The following is a 22,284-nucleotide window of genomic DNA, read 5'->3' as shown; positions in this document are numbered from 1 at the left end:
CATCATAGCAAGAAAGAAAGGTGGGAAGCCATCAGGTGGGCTGAATTAATGGTGGTCATAGGAACAAAAGCTGGAAGTAACATAATTGTGATGCCTGTAGAATGAGGTCAGAGGATGAAAAGACATTTTATTCGGGCTCAATGTCCCTGCATAGGAGAAAACACAGCGTCCAAGGAAACAACAAGACAGCAATGGCAATGTGGTAGGAATAGCTCAGGGGATGAGAACAGATTTCAATTTTGTGTACAGCATAGGGACCCAGAGTACAATTTACCAAAGTACTAGAAGTCCCTTGGTTTTAGGAAATTCCTGGTTCTGGGTAGGTACACAAACCTTCCTGGGGGATTCTTAATGGCTTCCTCTTCAAAAACAGATGCCTAGTAGCAGAAAAGGCCTCCTGGGAGGAAAACTACCTTCCATACTTCTACAAAAGGGCAGCTCTTAATTCTAGAAATGAGGGGTGTGGTCCTTCTTTAGTCCTATAAGCAAAGTTATTATTGCTGGCTAGGCAGGAAGCTATTTCAAAGGATGGGTTGAAGGAGGACTCGACTCATTTTATTATACTTAATTTGAGGTATAAAATCCAAGGCATGGAGAGTGCTGTGGATTTAATTGCATCCTCCCAAAATTCATATGTTGAAGCCTTACCTACAATGTGACTGAATCTGGAGAGAGGGTCTTTAAGAGGTAATTAAGGTTAAATGACATCATATGGGTGGGGCCCTAATCTGACAGGACTGTGGCCTTATAAGATGAAGATCTCTCTCTCTCTCCCCCACCATGTGAGGACACAGCAAGAAGGCTGCTGTCTGTAAGCCAGGAAGAGAGTTCTCACCAGGAACCTTGGACTTGGACTTCCCAGCCTCCAGAAGTGGGAGAAGTAAATTTCCATTGTTTAAGCCACCCAGTCTGTAGTATTTTGTTATGGCAGCCTGAGCAGACTAATATAGGGAGGTACACTAGAAATCAGTAAAATTACCCATAAAACAGCACAGCCATCTCTCATAAACTGCCCACTATATTGTCAATTATAACCTTGAATCCATATTTATTTTCCCCATCTTGCAGTTCCTATCTAGTGAATTTGGGTAAACTAGAATCTGCTCTGCATAGCCAGCTGCCAAAATGGGCAATGGTAGGTTCCAACTTCCCTATAAGCTGGCTGTTAGAAAGCGGCCTGTGATCGAACCAGAGGGCAAACTCAGGATTTTCCCTGATTGCACTGAAGGCAATCACATTTGTTTATTGGTTTTACCTCTGTCTTCGTGGAAATTCAACTTCACTATCTACTTCCCCTTCTTCCTCTTCAGAGGAGTCATCTCCACTCTGAGGAGAACAAGGAGGGAAGAGTCTTATTTCTCTTTCTCTCTCTCTCTTACACACACACACACACACACACACACGCACACAGTCCCTGTAAAAGATTTAATTTTCATCAAAGGCATTGAGTGGTAGCTTGCTGTCATTTTTAAACATATATCTCTTCATTCATTTAGCAACTTTCCCTGGGTGTCCATGATGAAAGGCCCTGAACTTGAAGAGGGGAAACCGGAGAAGAGGTCTTGGATTTTGGGGTGGTCTCTTGTAACCATTGTCACTTGTGGTTCTAGGTTCTGATACAGAGACTCCAATAAGAGGTGATCTTTCAGTTCTTCAAAGCCCAACAACTACTTTTTTCCCCTTTTATGTACCAATCACCTTTTCACTAATATTATAGTTATCTTGCTTACATCATCTCTACTACTAAGACATACATTATTTAGGGTCAGACCCCATCTCGTTGTACTGTATTCCTCCTCCACCATTAATACAACACTGCATACAAGGTAGGTGCTTAGCACACGACTGAGTCAGCATGTGGGCACAGATAAGAGAACTCTGGTTGGGACATCTGAGGCCTCATCATTGCTGGGGCTCTGTGGTTGATCTGGAAGGGTGGGTAAGTGTCCCATCTGAGAACATGATCTTCCCTGTGAGGGAAGATTCCATTTCCCTTCCAGGGCATAGGAACAGCCCCACTTCAGATCAGCTGTCATTAATGCATGGGATTACTACAATCCCTTGTGAGATGGGTAAGTGGGTCCAAATAACTGTACCAAAAATTGAGGATAACTTACCTTTAAAGTCAGTTCTGACAGTCCATCACTTTTACCCATTTGTATTCTGATGTGCTTTTTTGAGTAGGAAAGACAGGGATGGAGTTATCCTGACTGTGGAGATGAGCACGTCCCCCTAGAAGACCCCTGGGAGTGTATCTCAGCAGAGAGAAGTTGAACTGCTCTGTGGGAGTGTGGTTTTAGTGAGGCCAAAAGTAGAAGGGGTGTGTTCCGTGGCCTGCAGACCCACAGATGCCTCAAAATGGCATCAGGATGGTTCAGAGATACATGTTACTTGGGAGGGGACAGGGGAATGGGGTGATTGCTAAAGGGTGCAGGGTTTCTTTTTGGGGTGATGGAAATATTCTAAAATTAGTTGTGGTGATGGCTGCACAACTTGAGAGAAAGAATTCAGTTATACACTTTAAATGGGAGAACTGTGTGGTATGTGAATTGTATCTCAATAAAGTTTTTACCAAAAAATTACGTTATTGGCTTTAGGGGTCAGAGGAGCAGAGACTGACTTAGGCCAAATCCACTGCACTACCTGAAACACAATTTATTTCTGGGAAACCTCAGTCAATAGCAGCACTGTATGTGGAGGAAGAAATATAGTTCTGAGACAGTGGCCTTCAGCTTCAACTTCTTTTCTAGTAAATGCCTAGTTGACCAAAACATACTCATTTACATTTTAGACATTTTCATTCCTTCAACTGAACTTCTGATGAACGATGATGATATGAAACAATAGTTAAAATTGAGTGGGTGTTTTCTCTGTGCTAAATACTTTTCATACATAGTGTTATTTTTAACACATTAGCAAGATGAGCTCACATTTTTGGAAGGTTGCTACGTGCCAGGTCCTGTTCTAAATGCTTTATGTGTATTAACTCCTTTAATCTTCACATCGACCAACGAGACAGAGTCCACTATTAGCCCCATTTCATAGATTAGAAACCGATGTTCATAAAGGTAATAAGTGGAAGAGCCTGGCTTTGAACTCAGGTCTGACTCCCAAGTTTGGGCTCTTACCCACAAGGTAGGAGAGGTAGCCCGCCTCCCAGCTAATAAACCACAGGCAGCCAGTGGGCGAGGAGGAGAGGAACAGGTTTCAGTGACTGAGAACCGGCTGGATCATGACGGTTATTAATTAAGGCGATACTGTGAAGAAAGCTAGTTCCATGGGGGATTAATAGATGTTATTTTAAAAAGGCAATATGGTCAAATAGGTGAGGGAAGTGCTGGATTAAACAAGGTTATTGCATGATTTCTCAAAGCCTAGGATTTGTTAATGTGAGCTTAGGAAGCTCCAAGAGGGGACAGAGAATACTGTTTCCCAAACATGTTTTAGAACGGGAGCCTTCCTTCTTGCTACATCCCTTAGGACTAGGCTAGAGTAGCAGATTCCAAACTATTTTGATGACACGTTGCTAACATATGGCTATTTTTCTATTGATAAATTATCTACATTTGAATCAGTCCCCTGATTCAGGAGTTTCCAAAGTGTATTCCTTAGTCCATCACTTAGGCAGTGTGGAAAGTATTAAAAGTAAATAAACTGCTATTTATGCTTTTGTTATCTCATCCTTTTACAAAATGCATATTTTTTATGTACGTTTTATACTGCATAGAATATGACAGGCTCTGACATTCCTTGAAGGCAGTGACACACACCATGGCTGTCATCACACCTTACCTTCTGAAGGGGCCTTGTTTTTCGAGGTAGCGCTGGGGGGGTGATGTGATGAGAGGTGTTGAGGGATGATGCAGACCCACAGCCGCTGAATTCCTTTTCTTCCATTTTCTCAGAACCTTGGGCATTTTCCGAGAGGGGATTGTGTGCTGGTGGCTTGAAAAGGTTGGGGTTCCTCCCCACGGGCTCGGCAGAGGGGACGTCTAAGGACCCATGCTGTTCTGGCCTGCGCTGGAGGCAGGGGTCATAGGGGTCAGCCTGACAACAGCCCCAGGGGCCAGCCTGGCCCTTGTCGGGCTCAGAACTTTTCCAGCAATCTGCTGCCACGGCCGTGGAGATGAGGTCAGGGCTGGAGCCAGGCATCTGTCTTTGAGCATGGCTGCTGAGTGGGCTCCGCAGGGCCGCCGCGGGGCCAAAATACCTCAGGTTGTTGGCGCAGGTTGCAACGTCCTGTCCGTGCATATCGAGTCTGGGACGGTGACTCTGAGACGTGGCAGGAGGGGGTTGCTGGTGTTGCTGCTGCAGAGGACTATGGTGATGCGGAGAAGGGTATTCGGATTGAGCCTGGTGCAGGTAAGTGGGATGGGGTGAATTTTCCCGGGCTGGCTGGCTTTTTAAGATCGCCGCAAAGTCACTATGGCTGCCTCGGCTACTCCCGCGGCGGTGGCGTGGTTTGCTCCGATATCGGCTCTTGCTGCTGGAGGTGGACATTTTAGGACTTCCGGACAAAGGGGATGCAGTGGGAGCCACTTCCACACTGGGGATACCTTCAGATCTCAACAGATCTGGCCTGGTAGAAAAGAACAGGTTTGGTTTTAAACACATGAAGACACATTCAACTTTGGGGAAATGTATCCCAGGCCTTAAAATACACAAAATCTTTGAATCAGCAGTTACATACACAGGGATTTATCCAGTGGAGATAACGGATGTGCACAAAGATGTACGTTGGAAGATGTTATGTTAAAGCATTGTTTAAAATCGCAGAAAGCTAGAAACAACCTGATGTCCACTTACAGAGGATTCCCTTTATTCCTTCTGGATTTTATTCTGTACTTCACTAGCTGAGTACTCAATCTCCTTTAAATTCTAATTTTACCCTACAGGCTTCTTGACCTCTTCCTCATAGTATCAGCTCTCAGCTTGGTGCCAATATGCCAAGGCACAGGCATGGGTGTTTGCTTACAATCAGAAATCTGTCTGGTGATGGATCCCACAAGGGATCACAAAGGACAGAGGTTGGGGACCAGAGAAGGAAACCTCAGTTAATTAGACAAGAGGCTAAATTCAGGGAGTTTCGTCTAGACATGGTCCCTTTGAGGGCTGCTACTAAGTCATATCCACCTTTGCATGTGGAGGACACTAGCAAGGAGTCTTGCTCACAATAGGTACTCAATAAATGTTTCAGAAAGGGGCCGAAGGGGGTGGCAGTAGAGGAGGGGGAAGTAACAGAGAGCCCAGGAGGTTGCATAGAGCCAGTAAGAGAAGGGCTCATGTGGAACGACCCTGGTATTCTACTGTGTCCCTAAAGGGAGGAGGGCCTCTCTCAGCCCACTGGGCTAGTCACGTGGCTCACGTGCAGGAGGAACCCAGAGCCTGCAGGTAAACCTTACACACACCAACACCAAGGCACACAGGCAACCAATAAATGATTTCTGAACTGAAGAACTGATTCAGGGCAGAGACTCCAGGATGCCAGGTAGTATCGCTACCTCCTTCCCCCCAAAGAGTAGCCCCACCCTTCTTTTGGACCAGACAGACACAAATCAGCTGGAGATTTCAGAGCTGGAGGGCCCAAACTCTTTTTTTTTTTAAAAAACGACAGAATCCTTTACTCAAATGAATTATGAGAAACCCAATATATAAAATAGATACAGTAAGAGAACAGATTAGTGGCTGCCAGAGGTGGGGGTGGGAATAGGGGGTGGGCGATACAGGTGAAGGAGGTCAAAGGTACAAACTTCCAATTATGATATAAATAAGTCATGGATGTAATGTACAGCATGGTAACTACAGTTAATAATACTGTACTGTATATTTGAAATTTGCTAAGAGAGTACATCTTAAAAGTTCTCGTCACAAGGAAAAAAAATTTGTAACTGTGTGGTGATAGATGTTAACCAAACTTATTGTGGTGATCATTCTGTAATATACACATATGTTGAATCATTATGCTGTACACCTGAAATTAATATAATGTTACATGTCAATTATATCTTAAAAAACCCAAACCCAGATATAGTAGAACAGCTGAAGAGAGGAGGGAGAGCAGAAGCCCCTCCCCGTGGGGCTCCCCCTCCTTGTCCTCTTTACCCCCGCAGTGGCCTCAGAGACACCTCTGTTCAGGCCCTAGGGGGTCCCAGGCCTTGTAAGGAAACCACAGATGCAGTCCTGCTTTCATCCTATGTGGTGAAGAACCCCAAATCCAGCCAAAGTGGCTCCTGGTCTCACAGCTCAGTATTATTAGAATCCAGACAAGAAGTCTCTCCTACTTGACAGTCTGGCTTGTTGGACAGACAGAATACAGCTTGAAGGTGCGTACAAATCACTTGGGAGCTTGTTGAAATGACTGCATGGGTCTGGGATGGGGCCTAAGAGCCTGCATTTAGCAGCCACGCTCTCAGATGATGCTGAACTAAGGACTACCTTTTGAAGAGCCTCATAGGAAATCAGTAGGCGTCAGGCAATAGGAGATGGGTTTTTCTTCTCTTTCAGGAGAAGTTCAGTTAAAGGCTTGTCTTAGCACAGAAGTTCCAGGTATAATTGGTTTATGATGAGGCGGGTAGGGTACTATGCTGCTGTCAGCATCTTCCTGTCTCGGATTCACAGCTTTGTGGTCAGCTGGCCAACTTGTGGCACAGAAGGCATCTGGATCGAGGAGGTCCTGGGGCTTTTTACTGAGGAAAGAGAGCCCTCCAAGGCCCGGTTAGGGCATCTATCAATACTTACACAGTACTGGCTATGGCGGGATCTAAAAGAAAGCTATGGTGAAAGTGCCACTAAGTCAAGTAAAGGCTGTGTGTATTGAACCTGGCCGTGCAAAAATCAAAGAATAACGCTGAGACAGCACTTCACAGTTGACAAAGCAATTTACAATATATAAAACACAAGTTTCCTGCCATTACAATATCCATTTTACAGATGAGGGCACTGAGGGATCAGAGAGGTTAGCTGGCTTGTGTCTCTCACAAAGCTAGTAAATGGCAAAACTCACAACTTGAAGCCAAGTTTTTGGACACCAAGCAATAGTTCTTCCTCCATTCCAAGCTTCTCCATATTATGAAGTATTTAGATTATCTTATTAGACTATACTCACTTCTGATGGGCTTGGTGGATCCATCACTGAACTCCTGACTCTCTTTTCAGTCCCTAACTAAACACAAACAGAAACCAAGGCTAAAGGATAGTGGATGGTTTCTCCTCTCCGATCGCCTCAGTGAGCATTGGCCTTCTGACTCCATAATCACTGGACTGTCCAAGTAATCTGAAACATAAATCCTTCAAGGGGCAATCAACTGAAAGCATAACTCTCTGCAGCTCTAATACCTACTCCGGGTTGCCTTTCCAGACAAGTTCAGCTCATTGACTAAGCATCTACTGGTGCTGTCAAACTCTTTCAAATGCATTTCTCACAGGCAAAATAAAAGTAAACACAAGCTCACACTGTGAAAAATTAAACAGTACTATTTTCTCCCAAAGTGCTCTTTGTTTTAACTGTCTGAAGACCGCAGGGAGGAGCCAGCAGGTGAAGTCTGTGCCTCGTTTGTACACTACAAGAAGAGAGGTGCTGGGATTCCTGGAAGGTTTTGCCAGGTGCCAACTGAAAACAACTTCTCAGAGCTTGACCAGAAGATGGTCAGGCATGGTAAGTAAAAGCAAAACTGGAATTAATCCATGTAGTTATCCCTCAGTAGTTGAGATTTACGTTAGTCATGCTGTGCTGGAATGGTGACTGTTCTGAAAGCCTTAAAACACATGCTTGGTTTGCATTTTCTCACTGTCTTTATTCTTACGGCATTTAGCTCACTGCTGGGTCTACAACCCAGGTTAAGGGATATTTCCTTCTTTTGCTTTAATTTAGGATAGGGTCAACTCTCCATTCCTTGGGAGGAATGAGGCTCTAGCAGAGTCTGGTAATAAAAACTGACTGGAAGAGCATTCTAAAATTAAACTAATATAAGGAAAATGTGTTATAATTAGGGGAAAGGGCATCTTTTAAAGCAATTAAAAAACCCATTTTTTTTTGAGCAACTATGATTTCCTAGGTGATTTCACACGTTGTCTTATTTACACCTCATGAAAGTTCCACACAGGAGTGGGATGAGGGGAGCTATATAGTTAGACACAGATAATTATCAAAGTGCCTGCTTTTGGTTTTGGTGGTGGATTTACAGGTGCTTATTACATTATTAAAAAGAACTAACTAAATGAATAAATAAAAGTGGGACATGCATGGACCAATGTTGCATAAATCAAGAATTATGGTGAACTCAATTCTGTGCACCAGGGGTCAAAAAAAGAAAAAGAAATCTCACGTACTATAGTTACACCGTTTTACCCATGGGGTTGAGAGTGGTCAAGTGACATGATCCAAATCACACAGCTTCTAATAGGCAGAGCCAGGATTTGAATCCAGGTCTGTTTGGCCCCCAGTTCATTTCTCTTTTCACTATTCCATGCTAAGGTAATAAAAATCAATGCCTCAGACAGTAAAAACTAGATTCCTGGAGTCCATGACACACTCTCTCCCACCTGCCTAGGCCATATCTAGAGGCAAGTGCGCTGACGACGTGGTACCGTGTGGCCACACCCACCATCATCTGATCATGTATTTTAGGGGCATGTTTCCCCATTCATCTGAATATCAGGTCAGTACAGGTGCTCACCGCTTGGCCTGCATGCCAGGTCTGTGAGGCACACCTTTCCTCTTCATGAGTTTCTCCATGGCATTAGGGTGGATTATTGGACGGACAGGATGTCGTTTGTAGGTCCCAGGATACTTCTTCTCCACTGCTTGCTCACGCCTGAAGAATGACAGAAAAAGCTACGTCTCAGTCACTGCAGACAGAAAAGATGGGCAGAATGTTTTCACAGGTTAACTCCACCCAGAGATTCTGGCCACACTTAACAGATAAAGGCTATCTGAAGAATAGCAAGGAGGCTCTTCAGGTTAAAAAGGAAAAAAAAAAAATAATTCAAACTAACCTGACTTCATTTTTTTCTTCAGGTCGCAGAAGGACTTGGAGGCCAACCTTCCTGTCCCCAACATGCCTCATGAGACACAAAGCAGTGGCTGAAGTCCTACTTATTTTCAGCAGCTGCTGTTTTCGTCAGGACCCCAGGGTTTCTCACCATTCTCAGGAATACCCTGAACCACTTGCAGCAGCTGCCTTACTTCCCCAGGGGGCAGTAAGCTCCCATGCATCCACACCAAGCTCTTCTTGAAATGAGGACCCCTTTCCTAAGCCATTCGGCAGGTTGAAGTTGCAAAGGCTTGTCAAGCGCATAGTCCCCTAGAACCAGCTCTGTGGCAACTCCACTCAGCTGTAAGCCTCACCGGGGCGGGGACCTGTGCCCGGCACATGCCCTAAGGAATGCTGGGTGGACAAATAAAATAGCTGCCAGTTCTGAGTAGCAGCAACCTGGAAGAGTAGTACATTTTAGCCAATGGATAGACCCAAATCAGTCAGGACACAGTGGTCTGGATACATACTTGATTAGCTCCTTCTCCCGCATTTCTAGCTGCAGCATGATGGCACTCAACTCCATGTATAAATTATTAGCCCGCTCAAGTTTTCTTTCATAGTGCTCACGAATATCCAAAGCATGCCTATCAAAGAAAACACGGAAGCAGTGAAGCTGATGAATGTGAGGGAGAGCTAAGGTCAGCTCTAATGAAACAAGAACAGGATGGTTTATCTCAAAAGCATTTGCCCAACGGCCCTCCAAATTTAAGACTCCCTTGTCCAATGCAAAGACTCAGACAAGAGTGAGTGGGAGATGGGAAATCCAAGTTTTCCACTTAGTTGATTGTTAAGGGTCATATCCAGCCATATAGGATAGCCAGGAGGGCTACAGATAAAACTGAATGCAATTTATGTATAATTTATAGCCTTTGTCTATGCAGTATTGGCAATATCTTAATAAGAATACAGTATAATATATGTTAAGGGAAATATGCAGTTAAAGCACGATCACTCATCACTCATTTATACTTATCGACACTACAGATCCTGTCTAATCTAGTGGTTATCTGAGAACATGTGTTCTATCCCTTGATAAGACTATAAGCATCTTTTTTTTTTTTCCAGTACGCGGGCCTCTTACTGTTGTGGCCTCTCCTGTTGCGGAGCACAGGCTCCGGACACGCAGGCTCAGTGGCCATGGCTCACAGGCCCAGCTGCTCCGCGGCATGTAGGATCTTCCCGGACCGGGGCACGAACCCGCGTCCCCTGCACTGGCAGGCGGACCCTCAACCACTGCACCACCAGGGAAGCCCGATTAAAAGCATCTTGAGGCCAGGGACTACATCTTATAAACTTCTGACCTTTCATGTTACCTAGGACAGCGGCTGAATAAACAAATAGCATTGCTCCAGGAATCTTTGTTGCAGAGATATAATAAAGGAGGATAACAGAGGTGGGGGGGAGACGATAAAAAAGTGATATAAAGGAGGACCAACTTTTAAAGAGAATAACAATAACCAGCAGGAGTGCAAGGTGTGTAGAAAATGAAATGATTCACAACAAGGGTTCCTGCTAACATCTGAAGACCTGGGAATGAGAAGAGGTGAAGTAGGAGACATCAGCTGACCTGAGCTCTTCTCTGCGCCTTCGAATCAGTTCTTCATCTAATCGGTGGATACAAGTTCCTTCACTTTTGATCTTCTCAAAGTGTTTTTTTACTTCTTCTCTCCATTCAGCCTAGGCAAGGACAAATTAGATTTTGTTAATAGTCCAGGAGTTTTAATCCCTGATATAACCATAGGATCATGTGCAAGATTTTCCCCCCGTATGCTTCTACTAAAGAGCCTTATAGATGTTCAATAAATGTTATTTGATAGCAAAATATCTCATGCTAGTGTATCTGCACACCCCACCCCACTCCTCACCCCATTTTCTGTATTTAGTCCAGTACTCAGTGCTGTCTTTTCTAATTTTCTTTCAGTACTAGCCATAAGAAACATCACAGCTGGCACGCTAGCCATCATCTCTGGAACAAAAGAGCTCAATTTTAAGTCAGGATGGTGGCTGAGAGAGCCTGGCTAGAAAGAACAGCTCTGATAACCATATGCTACAAGCATGTGTCAGTGACAATATGATCATCTTTACATTTGGCCCAGAATTCCTCGTAGTCTTTGTTTATGAAAATATCTTGAGAAAATATTTGGAATAGAAGATCCAAGGGGCATGAACAGCAGGAGATGGGGATAAAAATATGGGGAATTATATGAGAATTTGGAGGTGGGGGAAAGAAAAGAAAAGAGAGAAGGGGGAGGAGGAGAAAGAGCATGGCCAAACATTTTAGTAGTCTGACAAAAATTTTAGGAGAGGGTTGGATATCTAATGTGTGATTTAAGTTGTTCAAAATGTAAGCCTCTTCCAATTTCCTAAACCTTTAGTAAAGCCTCTGACATTCACCTTGACTTTGGATGAGTGTTTTTATTTGTTTTGTTTTGTTTTTTTAAATCAAGGAAAGGTGCTGAACTTCATGCTTAGGTCAAAGACAGGAAAAAGATAAAGGAACAACCAAAAGATGGCAGGAATGGGGGCCCAAGCAAACAGAGTCAAAGTGTCCATGAAATTAGAAATCTCCCAGGAATTCACAGAAGTATTAAAAAGGACATTGGACTTTCCATAGGGCATGGAATTTCAGACCAATTTTATCTAAATTTTAGGAGGTAGGAACATCTCTGCAGGAATATCGTCTACAGACCATTTCTGGAAAAGCAGCTAAAGGAGACGCTTCCTCAAATTATGTACATACTACTATCCCAAGAAGCTAATGAGATTATCTAAAATAATTTCTAGTGAAGGCTAGATATGTAACCAAATGTTTCTAATTGTATCATCTTCTTCTAGAGCTATTCTATTACTTTTAAATATTTATTTATTTATTTATTTTTCCCCGTGTTGGGTCTTCATTTCTGTGCGAGGGCTTTCTCTAGTTGTGGCAAGCGGGGGCCACTCTTCATCGCGGTGCACGGGCCTTTCACTATCGCGGCCTCTCTTGTTGCGGAGCACAGGCTCCAGACGCGCAGGCTCAGTAGTTGTGGCTCACGGGCCTAGTTGCTCTGTGGCATGTGGGATCCTCCCAGACCAGGGCTCGAACCCGTGTCCCCTGCATTAGCAGGCAGATTCTCAACCACTGCGCCACCAGGGAAGCCCTACTTTTAGATTCATGTTAAAAGTGACCTCTCTAGATCATGGAAGAAGTTATGCTTAAGTAGTTGTGAAGTTACAGACATTTCTCCCCAAATTTGCTGTTTCTCATTTTTTAAAAAAGTCTTGATTGAATTTGCTACAATATTGCTTCTGTTTTACATTTTGTTTTTTTGGCCACGAGGCATGTGGGATCTTACTCCCCAACCAAGGATCGAACCCACATCCCCTGCACTGGAAGGCAAAGTCTCAACCACTGGACCGCCAGGGAAGTCCTTCATTTATTTTTATAGAGGAAATTATATTGCAATTATTTAGAAAGTGGTCATCCTACTTCTCTGTTTATAATACATTAGATCTTCACATATATATATGTTGAGTGACCATTGGGGAGATATTTCTGTTAGTCAGTTGACTTTCGGGCATCAAACCTGACAGACAACGTCATCAAAGAGCTGAGATCTAGAACACACTGTCCACTGTTTGGTAACAGTCTTTGACTGTATCTAAGCAGTAAATGCAGGTTTGGCTGAGCCCCAGGTAATGCTGTTCTCTCAGCCATCAGATCAAAGTCATGAAGTAGGAAGAGCATTTGAGCTTTAAGAGGCCAAAGATGAAAATCAAGAGTTGTTGGACCTAAGAAGGATAAGGGAGAGGGCCAAATGTGGGCCTTAAAGGATCCTCTTTTGTGAAAAACATGTCAGTAGATTCTACTCCAACACTTAAAGAAGGGACCAGGAAAAGGAATACCTTCCTCTGGTAGTGAGCAATCAGATATCACAGATCGGATTTTTTTAAATTCTAGAGGAAATAAACCTCCTGACATCTAGCTTATGGGAATGTGAAACTTAAAGAAAACCTTCTCAAGATTGAAACTTATTAAGAAAGTAGATTTCCCAAAAGAAGATTTCCCTGTAACACATCTACCTGTATTTCAGGTAGATGGTAATTTTGGAGTTCCATCACTATACTTAGAATCTTTATGTAATAGGAGAATGTAATAGGAGAATCTTTATGTAATAGGAGTTCCAATTTGCACTTAATGTGCAATTTAGACATTTCTGGGCATAACTAAGAAATGGAGGTGGGCATGGGAGGTGAAGCCAATTTGCACAGAGATTAAGGAGTCTCTGAAAGAAAACATAAGGGAAGAAGGAATCCTGTGTGATCTTGACCTATAACAAAGCCATCAACATAGGAGTGGAGAGGCATTTCCCATTTGTTCCACTAATACCTGTAAAAATTTGGGCCATAATCAGCACTATTCTGTGACCTTTAACAAAATGTAACTCAACAGGGAAAGGAACAATTCATTGCATAAACAGAACAATGTGCAACTTTGGAATATGGAGAAGTCCAGAGCTTCAGTAACTGCAAAAAATAGCAGCTACTGGTGGGTGATGGCAGTGCCTTAAGGATAAGGCAGCATCCACTGGATGCCAGCTGGGGACTGCAGCCTTTCAGCAGAAAACAGTACTAACCAATAAAGTAATACCCAGCAGATGCTTGGTGGAAGAGTGCTGTTCCAGCCAGAGTCACTGGAAAGTAGGGCAGACATTAATATGAGGCTGTTTGAGATCCCCCTGACTCGTTACTGGGGATTCCCCCAAACTGCATGTAGGGTGGAGGGAGGGAGTACGGAGTGCTTCACAAGGTACTTAAGTCCTGTGTAAGCAGGTAAGGGAAAAATACAGTGACAGTTGGGTTCTTGTCATGAATGGAATCCTCTTTATATCCCAGATAAGGCCTGGGAAAGGCTGTAACATCTAGAAGGTTTTTGTCTTCTCCAGTCTTTCAGTTATTCAATCAGTAGACTGAAGCTCTTGTACCCAAACCTTGCTTCTCTTCTCTCTCATAATATAAGTGTCAAAATGAAGCTGAATTAATATATCAATGGATAAATAAAATAGGGTATATCCATAAGTAGAATATTATTCAGTCATAAAAAGGAATGAAGTTGTGACATATGCTACAACATAGATAAACCTTGAAAACATGCTAAATGAAACCAACCTGACACAAAAAAACAACTATTGTATGATTCTACTTCCATGAACTATCTAGAATAGGCAAATTCATAGAGATAGAAAGTAGAACAGAGATTACCAGGGTCTGTGGGGAAGACAGAATGGGAAGTTATTGCTTAGTGAGGTAGTGAGAAATTTTTGAAAATAGATAATGGTGACAGTTTTATAACATTGTGAATGTAATTTATGCCACTGAACTGTATATTTAAAAATGGTTAAAATGGCAAATTTTATATATATTTTACCACAATTTTTACAAAGTAAAAAAAGAAGTTGAGCCAGCTCCAGCCTAGCTTGAGGAATAGAGAAGCAGGATGTTGACAGGCTAAGTAGTGGGAAAACATAGATTCTGAGTCAGAAAGGTCTTAGAGGTTGTCAAGTCCAAATCTTGATTGGCACGAGTCCTCTTTACTGTCTCCCCACGTACGTGACCAGCTTGTGCCTAAGCGCCTACTTGCTCATGATGAAATTACTATTTTTTTAAAAATTTATTTTATTTATTTTTATTTTTGGCTGTGTTGGGTCTTCGTTTCTGTGCGAGGGCTTTCTCTAGCTGCGGCGAGTGGGGGCCACTCTTCATCACGGTGTGTGGGCCTCTCACTATCGTGGCCTCTCTTGTTGCGGAGCACAGGCTCCAGACACTCAGGCTCAGTAGTTGTGGCTCATGGGCCTAGTTGCTCCACGGCATGTGGGATCTTCCCAGACCAGGGCTCGAACCCGTGTTCCCTGCATTGGCAGGCAGATTCTCAACCACTGAGCCACCAGGGAAGCCCCCGATGAAATTACTCTTAATGTAGAAGAGTCTGTCCCTATAATGAGCTATCTGTCTCTGCAACTCCCAGCCCCTGAATTTCTGGGTGGTGGCACTCAAAAGGAAACTAGAATGGTGCAAAGACAGAGGGTTGTGGAAGAGCTCAGAAGCAGGGCACGTGACGTACCTAGCAGCTGGGATCTGGGACCAGGCTAAAATGTTTTCTAAAGACTCATACCAAATGTAATTGAATACCAGGAGCAATAATTGCCTACTTGGAGAAATGGGTTATTGTCTAGGAATGAAGCAATAGCTTTGGCAGAATCTAATATTGTACTGAAATTGGTTGCTTTGTTCATCTGTTCTATATATGTTGCTTCCTTATACATGTGCTGTTGATGAGAAACAGATGAAGCATTTTCTCTCAGGAAGGAGTCAGCTGGGCTCTTGTCAGCACTCTTGACTGACAGTTCTGGGGGAAGGTGGCGACCAGCAGCTAATAACCATTGATGGATGACTGATGAGGAAAGGGTTTTGTCAGCAGGCAGGAGGCGAGGCTGCAGGTATAAAAGTGCTATCAAAAAGCAAAACTATGTGCTAAAAAACTAGTTCTTGCCCACTGGGGGAGGATAAAGTCAAAACACAATTAATTCCTATTTAATTGTGGAATTAAATAGGAATTTAATTTAAATAGGAATTTAATTGTGGATGGAGCTCCCTAGCTGCCATCTTATCCATCTCAGGAGTTCATCAGAAAAAGTACCCAGAATCTCTACAGTGGCATATACTCAGCAATAAAAGGAATGAACTATTGATATGTACCACCACATAGACAAATCTCAAATGCATTATGCTAAGTGAACGAAGACAGGCACAAAAGCCTACATATTATTCCATTTATATGACATTCTGGAAAATACAAAACCATAGGAATAGAAGACAGATATCTTTTTAGCAAGGACTGGGGCTGGGAGGAAGGGACTGGATACAAAAGGACGTGGAGGGGCTTCCCTGGTGGCGCAGTGGTTGAGAGTCCGCCTGCCGGTGCAGGGGACGCGGGTTCGTGCCCCGGTCCGGGAAGATCCCACATGCCACGGAGCGGCTGGGCCCGTGAGCCGTGGCCGCTGAGCCTGCTCGTCCGGAGCCTGTGCTCCGCAATGGGAGAGGCCACAACAGTGAGAGGCCCGCGCACCGCAAAAAAAAAAAAAAAAAAAAAAAAAAAAGGACGTGGAGAAAATTGGAATGATGAAAATGTTCTGTGTCTTGTTTGTGGTGTATATATTTGCCAAAACACATCAAACTCTACAAGTAAAAAAGGATGTATTTTATGTTTGTAGATTATACAGAATAACGTGACTTAAAAAAACCTTCAATCTTAAATTCCCAATTAGAGTTTGAGATGTCCTAGGTAATTTTATTTCTAGCTTCCTATGTAACTTTTTCCTTTTTATAGTAGCAGCAAATACCAAGGACTTTAGTTATTAGATTTTTATAACATGTCTGAGATATATGGCAGACACTGCTACATCTATTTTATATGTGGGAAAATAGAGGCCCAGTGGCATCCAATTACTTATCCACATTAATGGTGTAATGGTGACCAGAATCCAGGTCCCCAGACTCAAAGACCAGTGCTTCTCACATATATTAAATACCATTCCTCAAATAGCAACCCATCTTCTTTATAATTAGCAACCAGTAAATAACCATTTTCCCATTTCTAATAATAAAAACAAGGATAAATGGGTCTTAAAAAAAGAAAGAAAAAGTATCCAGAATGTAACACCTCCAAGGAGGCTTAATATTTATAGCTTTGTGGGAGGTGAATAATAATATCTTAACAATAGAACAGTTCTTTACAGTTTATAATGCACTTTCATGTTTATTATCTTATTTGATCCTCACCAAAACTCCACAAGGAAGGGAAGATATGGTTATCCTCATTGTTTAGATGAGTAAGCTGAGGTTTAGGGAAATTTAGTGACTTATCCAAGGTCACAGGACAGGGGTTTAGGCTCAAAATCTGTTACTTTTCCCAGTACCTCCCTCGTTAGTCCATAAATATTGGGTTGGCCAAAAATTTCGTTCGGGTTTTTCCGTAAGATGGGTTTTCATTCGGGAAAAACCCAAATGAACTTTTTGGACAACCCAATACTTTATTATCATTAGCCAGAGATAGTCTGAATTTCAGACTCAGAAACAAATCAGCTTGTAAATGCCCGAAAGATTCTAGGAACTAGCAAGGGTATTTTGAACTATTTAAGGAGAGGTAAAATTTTATGCTGGGAGAAAAATGTGGTAGAATTTATGAATATTAAAAGATGTCCAATGCACTGTTTTTCCCTTCCATTCCTTCTCCTCCCCTTCCTCTCCTTTTCATACTCTTGCTCTCAGAGAACCTTCTCTGAGTTTAATCTTAATGCTGCGTAAATTAATAAAAGTGAATTTACACAAGTAAGGATACCAACTGTGGGGACTTAATTGTACTACACAGTGTTTTATATATATGGTGGGTACTCAGAAAGTGTGGCACTGGCTTCAGAAGTGATATTCTGGGAGCACACAAGTAGAATCTGTTTAGAATTTGATGTCTTCCAAGTATGTACAGTTATACTCTCAATGGCTTGTGGCTTAGTATTCTCACCAAAAATTGCTTTTCAAAATTGTGGTACGTATAGTTTTCTTGTAAAGGAAGCAACGCTGTGATTGTAACCATATCTTAAAGTCTGAAAAATTTCCTAGAGAGTACTCACTATTATTCTCTTTCATTTCACAAGAGGACTTAAGTCTTCTTCTTAACAAAAGAAAATATATGAAAGATTTCTAATCCAGCAACCAATACCTACGTGTATTTGTATAGATAGGCAATAGTTTTAATAGTTCTAAGGGAATTTACCTGAATGCATATCAAAGAACATAGGAAATGTCATGAAGTTATCCTCTTATTTTCTCTAAAATCAAACACTTTACTTACATAAGAATCCCCCAGAAACACTAAAAAACTATAGGGGCAAGCCAGACTATTCAAAGACACAGTGTGGGGAGAGCTAAGTTTGTGGGTCATAGCGTGTTAGAACTTCAGGCAATAGAGGAAAGGTCTCTGATTTATTATTCCTTAGAAACTGAAAAAACCTTGTTCCTTAATTAAGATATTCCTCAATATCTGATGGGCGGAATATCTCTCTGTTTATCAGACACCAGAGAAGCAAGTACTCCAAGCCTCTGGTTGGGCCAGGTAATAAAGCATATTGGAGGACTTGTTTAACTCCCAGGGATGATGCCCCTCCCAGTCCAGTTTGCTTTCAATGCATACTTTCCTGGTAGGTAAACTCATCACCGATTGGAGTTGGGGGCTATTAGGAGTAGACTGAGACACTAATTGTTAATAATATTTCTTCTCTGAGAAGAAATTCTCTGAGAGTGAATCTTTGAAATCATACTGGAAGTCAATGCAGAGATGGGACTCATCTTGCAAAAATTCATTTTGGAAAGCGAGAAGAAATTTCTTCTGTATGAGAAGAAATTAGGTAATACTATATTTAAAATTCTATAAGCATAAAGCTATAATTTAAGATCATCACAATTATTTCAAAAGCCACAGTTTCATCCCATTTTACTCCTTTTGCTATTGCCTGGGTGTGGTAGGGGTAAGTAAGGACCTCATGTATACTGATTCCTCACAACTCCCTATCCATATTGACAGTGGTTAGACCACACTGATCCTTATGCCATTTACAGCATTTTTATTTAATGGTCACAAATTTATCAGTAATGCACCCATGCCTTACAACATGTGATGGCAGATTCTCTTGCCAAGAGGTGAAATCTATTTCTCAATCTGGGTTAGCCCATGACTTGCATTGGCCAATGAGACATTAGCAGCCACAATGCACACACAGGCTGGAGAGTCACGTGTGCACTGGGGCTTGCTCTCTTGCTGCATTTGGTACCCTGAGAAGACCATGTGAACAAGTCCAAGTTAGCCTGCTGAAGGATAAGAAGCCACGTGGAGGAGAACAGAGGTGTTCTAGCTAATAGCCAGCTAATCGCCGGACTTGTGAATGAGACCATCTGGAACCAGCCAGCCTCCCAGTCAACCTGGCAACTGACTGCAGACACGTGAGTGAGCCCAAGTCAAAGCCAAATGAAGAACCGCCCAGCATAGATTACAAACCCACAGAATCATGAGCTAAACAACAGCTTATTGTTTTAAGCCATAAGTTTTGGGACAGTAATGCAGTAAAGGCTAACAGATACATTAAATTATATTTTATTTGGTGCTACTAAGTGACACACTTAAAGTTAGTGAAAAGCCTAATTGAATCAACGGGCTCTCTCTGGGATTTAACTTTCCTCCTCTGTACTTTAGCTTTTCTAACTTTAAGGAAAGCAATATTTTTATGAAGGTCAGCAGTAATTCTAATTCAAATGTATGTACATACAGTTTTCATATCCTCTTTTCCTCTTTTCTCTCCAACAACTTCACCAGAACCCACTAGGAAGATGATATTTTAATACATGCTGTCTTCAAATAAGAGAATAATATATGTTAAGGGCTTAAAAAACTCCAAAAATGTCATATGTGTGAGGTATCATCATTATTGTTTCACGATGAATAGAGTTATATAATTGCTATCAGAATCAGAATACCCTTACTCCTTCTCACTGAGAGTTTCCTGTCTGTTTAGCAGCACCTGGAACAGTTTCCAGACTTACCTGAGACTTGAAGTAAGTTTCTTGTGGGGTGGCAAGTACATCCGCAGATGCGATGTCTAAATGCATGAGTGTCTGCCGAAAAGAAGGTCGATTGCGAGGTTTACTCTGCCTAAAAGTTAAAAAAAAAAAAAAAAAAAGCTTGTGCATTTGAGAAGTTGTGTCCAGGAGGATAAAGATTTTACTCTACTTTATAAAAAATATTTTTGACTCCATGTGTGGCTATGTCTCAGGCAGTTTTGATGTACTGAAGAGCAAAAGGAAAATGTAATTATGGGATACCTCTAATGATGAACTGGAAATCTCTAGGATCTGTTTTATAATAATTATCCCTTAGGACTGGTAAAGTAATGATAGCTATCATTTACTAAGGCCTATTATTTTAAGATATCACACCAAATTCTTTATTTATAATTTTTAATTAATCATAACACAACAACTCTATGAGTAGGTGTTACCCCCATTTTACAGATGAGAAAACTGATACTTGGATGACATACCCAAAATTACACAGATAAAAAAGGGCAGAGCAAGTATCTGAATCCAAAGTTCTCAAATTCCAAGTCTCCTAGACTTTACACAAAGTAAGGTTATTCACTCCAAATACATGTTAGAGACTTCCTTGCAGTTTTAAATATGGTTTTGAGGAAGAAGGTAAAAGAGAATATTGGGAGAAACATATTTCTTACCATGTCTGCTTCATAAGGATTTTGAATCCATCAGGGCAAGTGGAAGGAACTGGAAGGTGTAGGCTATTGCTTCCAACACCCCAAATAATGGCTGAAGAGTCTACATCTTTGTACGGGATCTCTCCTGTCAGCAGCTCCCAAAGCACCACTCCAAAAGACCTACAGTAGTACCGGGAACAAGTATAAAAGACATTTCAGAAAGACTGACTTGTATTTTAGTTATTCATTTATTAATTTTCAATTGAATATACACCCAGTTTTAAAATTCTAATATTGCTATAGGAAAAATAGAAACAGCCAGGAAAACTCTGAAAAAGAAAATTAATGAGGGGGTAACCAACACTATCAGATATTAAGACATACTATAAGGCTTCAATAATTAACACTGGTGATGAATAGTCAGCCAGAATACTGGAATGGAATAGAAATCCAGAAATAGACCCAAAACATATAGGAATTGAGTATATGAGAGAAGTGACATCTCACACCAGTGGGGAAAATATTGATTATTCAATAAATGCTGTTGGGAGAATTGGGGAAAAAATTAAATTTACACTTCATCTTACATCAAGGTAAATTCTAAATGTATCAAAGATTTAAATGTGAGAAACGAAATCATAAAAATCATCAAAGAACACATGGAAATTTTAAAAAAAGAATCTTAGAATGTTGAAGTCTTTTCTAATTAAGAAATCCAGACGCCATAACAGGAGAGATTGATAAATCAAACTGCTTAAAAGAAAATCTTGGGCTTCCCTGGTGGCGCAGTGGTTGGGGGTCCGCCTGCCGATGCAGGGGACACGGGTTCGTGCCCCGGTCTGGGAGGATCCCACATGCCGCGGAGCGGTTGGGCCCGTGAGCCATGGCCGTTGGGCCTGCGCGTCCGGGGCCTGTGCTCCGCAACGGGAGAGGCCGCAGCAGTGAGAGGCCCGCATACAGCAAAAAAAAAAAAAAAAAAAAAAAAAGAAAATCTTGATGTGGAAAAATCCCTCCACCATAAGAAAAACAACAAAAGTGAAAAGTACCTATAATTTATATACACAAAAGGATAATCTCCTTAATATATAAAATACTCCTGTAAATTGATAAGAATAAAAGATCAGAAAGCTTAGTAAAGGATTAGAGTAGTTCACAAATAAGAAATTACAAATGGTTCATAAATATATGAAAAAATGTACAACCTTATTTATAATATTAGAAGAGGAATGCAAATTAAAACTGCACCTAAGACACTGTTTTTTTACCTATATGGTTGGCAAAAAAATCCCAAAGTTTAACACATTTTATTGCTGAGACTGAAAAAACACTCTTACACATTTCTTTTGGGAACATAAATTGGTGTAATCCCTAATGAGGACACTTTGGTAATAATTACCCAAATTACAAATGATCCCACATTTCTATTTTATCTTATTTACTCTAAAATTACATGCAATTTTAACATATGCTATTTTGTTGGTTTTAAGTCTAAAAGTTACTAGTAGCCAATTTTAAGAATGGAAGAAAAGCAACTATAGGGAAATATACCAGTTTTTTTTGTTTGTTTGTTTTTGTTTTTTTTCTGCCAGGCCACACAGCATGGAGGATCTTAGTTCCCTGACCAGGGATTGAACCTGTGACCCCCATAGTGGAAGTGTGGAGTCTTAACCACTGGACCTCCAGGGAAGTCCCAAGGGAGATATACCGTTAATAGCAGAGATTTGTAACCTCAGAGGAAAAGTTAATGAAGATTAACTCCCCCTCCAAAAAAGCATAGCCCATCAGGGCTGTTTAATAAAAGGGCAAACAGCCCCATACACCTCAAATAGGTCTAAATCATATAACTGTATCACAGCAAAGTACATCACTGATATACTCAATGATGGTCTGAGTCACCAAGAATAGGTAAACTTTGTTTAACATATTTTATTCAAGAAGGTGAAAATTATGTAGTA

At 41.6% G+C, this 22,284-nt stretch overlaps 1 protein-coding gene across 3 annotated transcripts in view; it reads right to left on the bottom strand.

Moving 5' to 3' along the window:
* Positions 1–22,284, bottom strand: part of MAP3K13 (mitogen-activated protein kinase kinase kinase 13) — a 172,383-nt gene that overhangs the window by 6,082 nt on the left and 144,017 nt on the right. For all 3 annotated transcript variants that reach the window (XM_081236061.1, XM_081236059.1, XM_081236060.1), the window contains 7 exons: positions 20,351–20,509; positions 19,665–19,773; positions 10,603–10,712; positions 9,503–9,619; positions 8,676–8,813; positions 3,793–4,579; positions 1,256–1,326 (listed from right to left, as the gene is read on the bottom strand). In XM_081236061.1, coding sequence (XP_081092187.1) covers positions 1,256–1,326; positions 3,793–4,579; positions 8,676–8,813; positions 9,503–9,619; positions 10,603–10,712; positions 19,665–19,773; positions 20,351–20,509 — 1,491 coding nt within the window. The remainder of the gene's footprint in view (positions 1–1,255; positions 1,327–3,792; positions 4,580–8,675; positions 8,814–9,502; positions 9,620–10,602; positions 10,713–19,664; positions 19,774–20,350; positions 20,510–22,284) is intronic.

Source organism: Mesoplodon bidens (assembly GCF_964165515.1).
Source record: "Mesoplodon bidens genome assembly, chromosome: 5".
In the NCBI taxonomy this organism is placed as follows: Eukaryota; Metazoa; Chordata; class Mammalia; order Artiodactyla; family Ziphiidae; genus Mesoplodon; species Mesoplodon bidens.
Note: the sequence above shows the minus strand (reverse complement) of the source record. Positions and strands in the feature narration are given on the sequence as shown.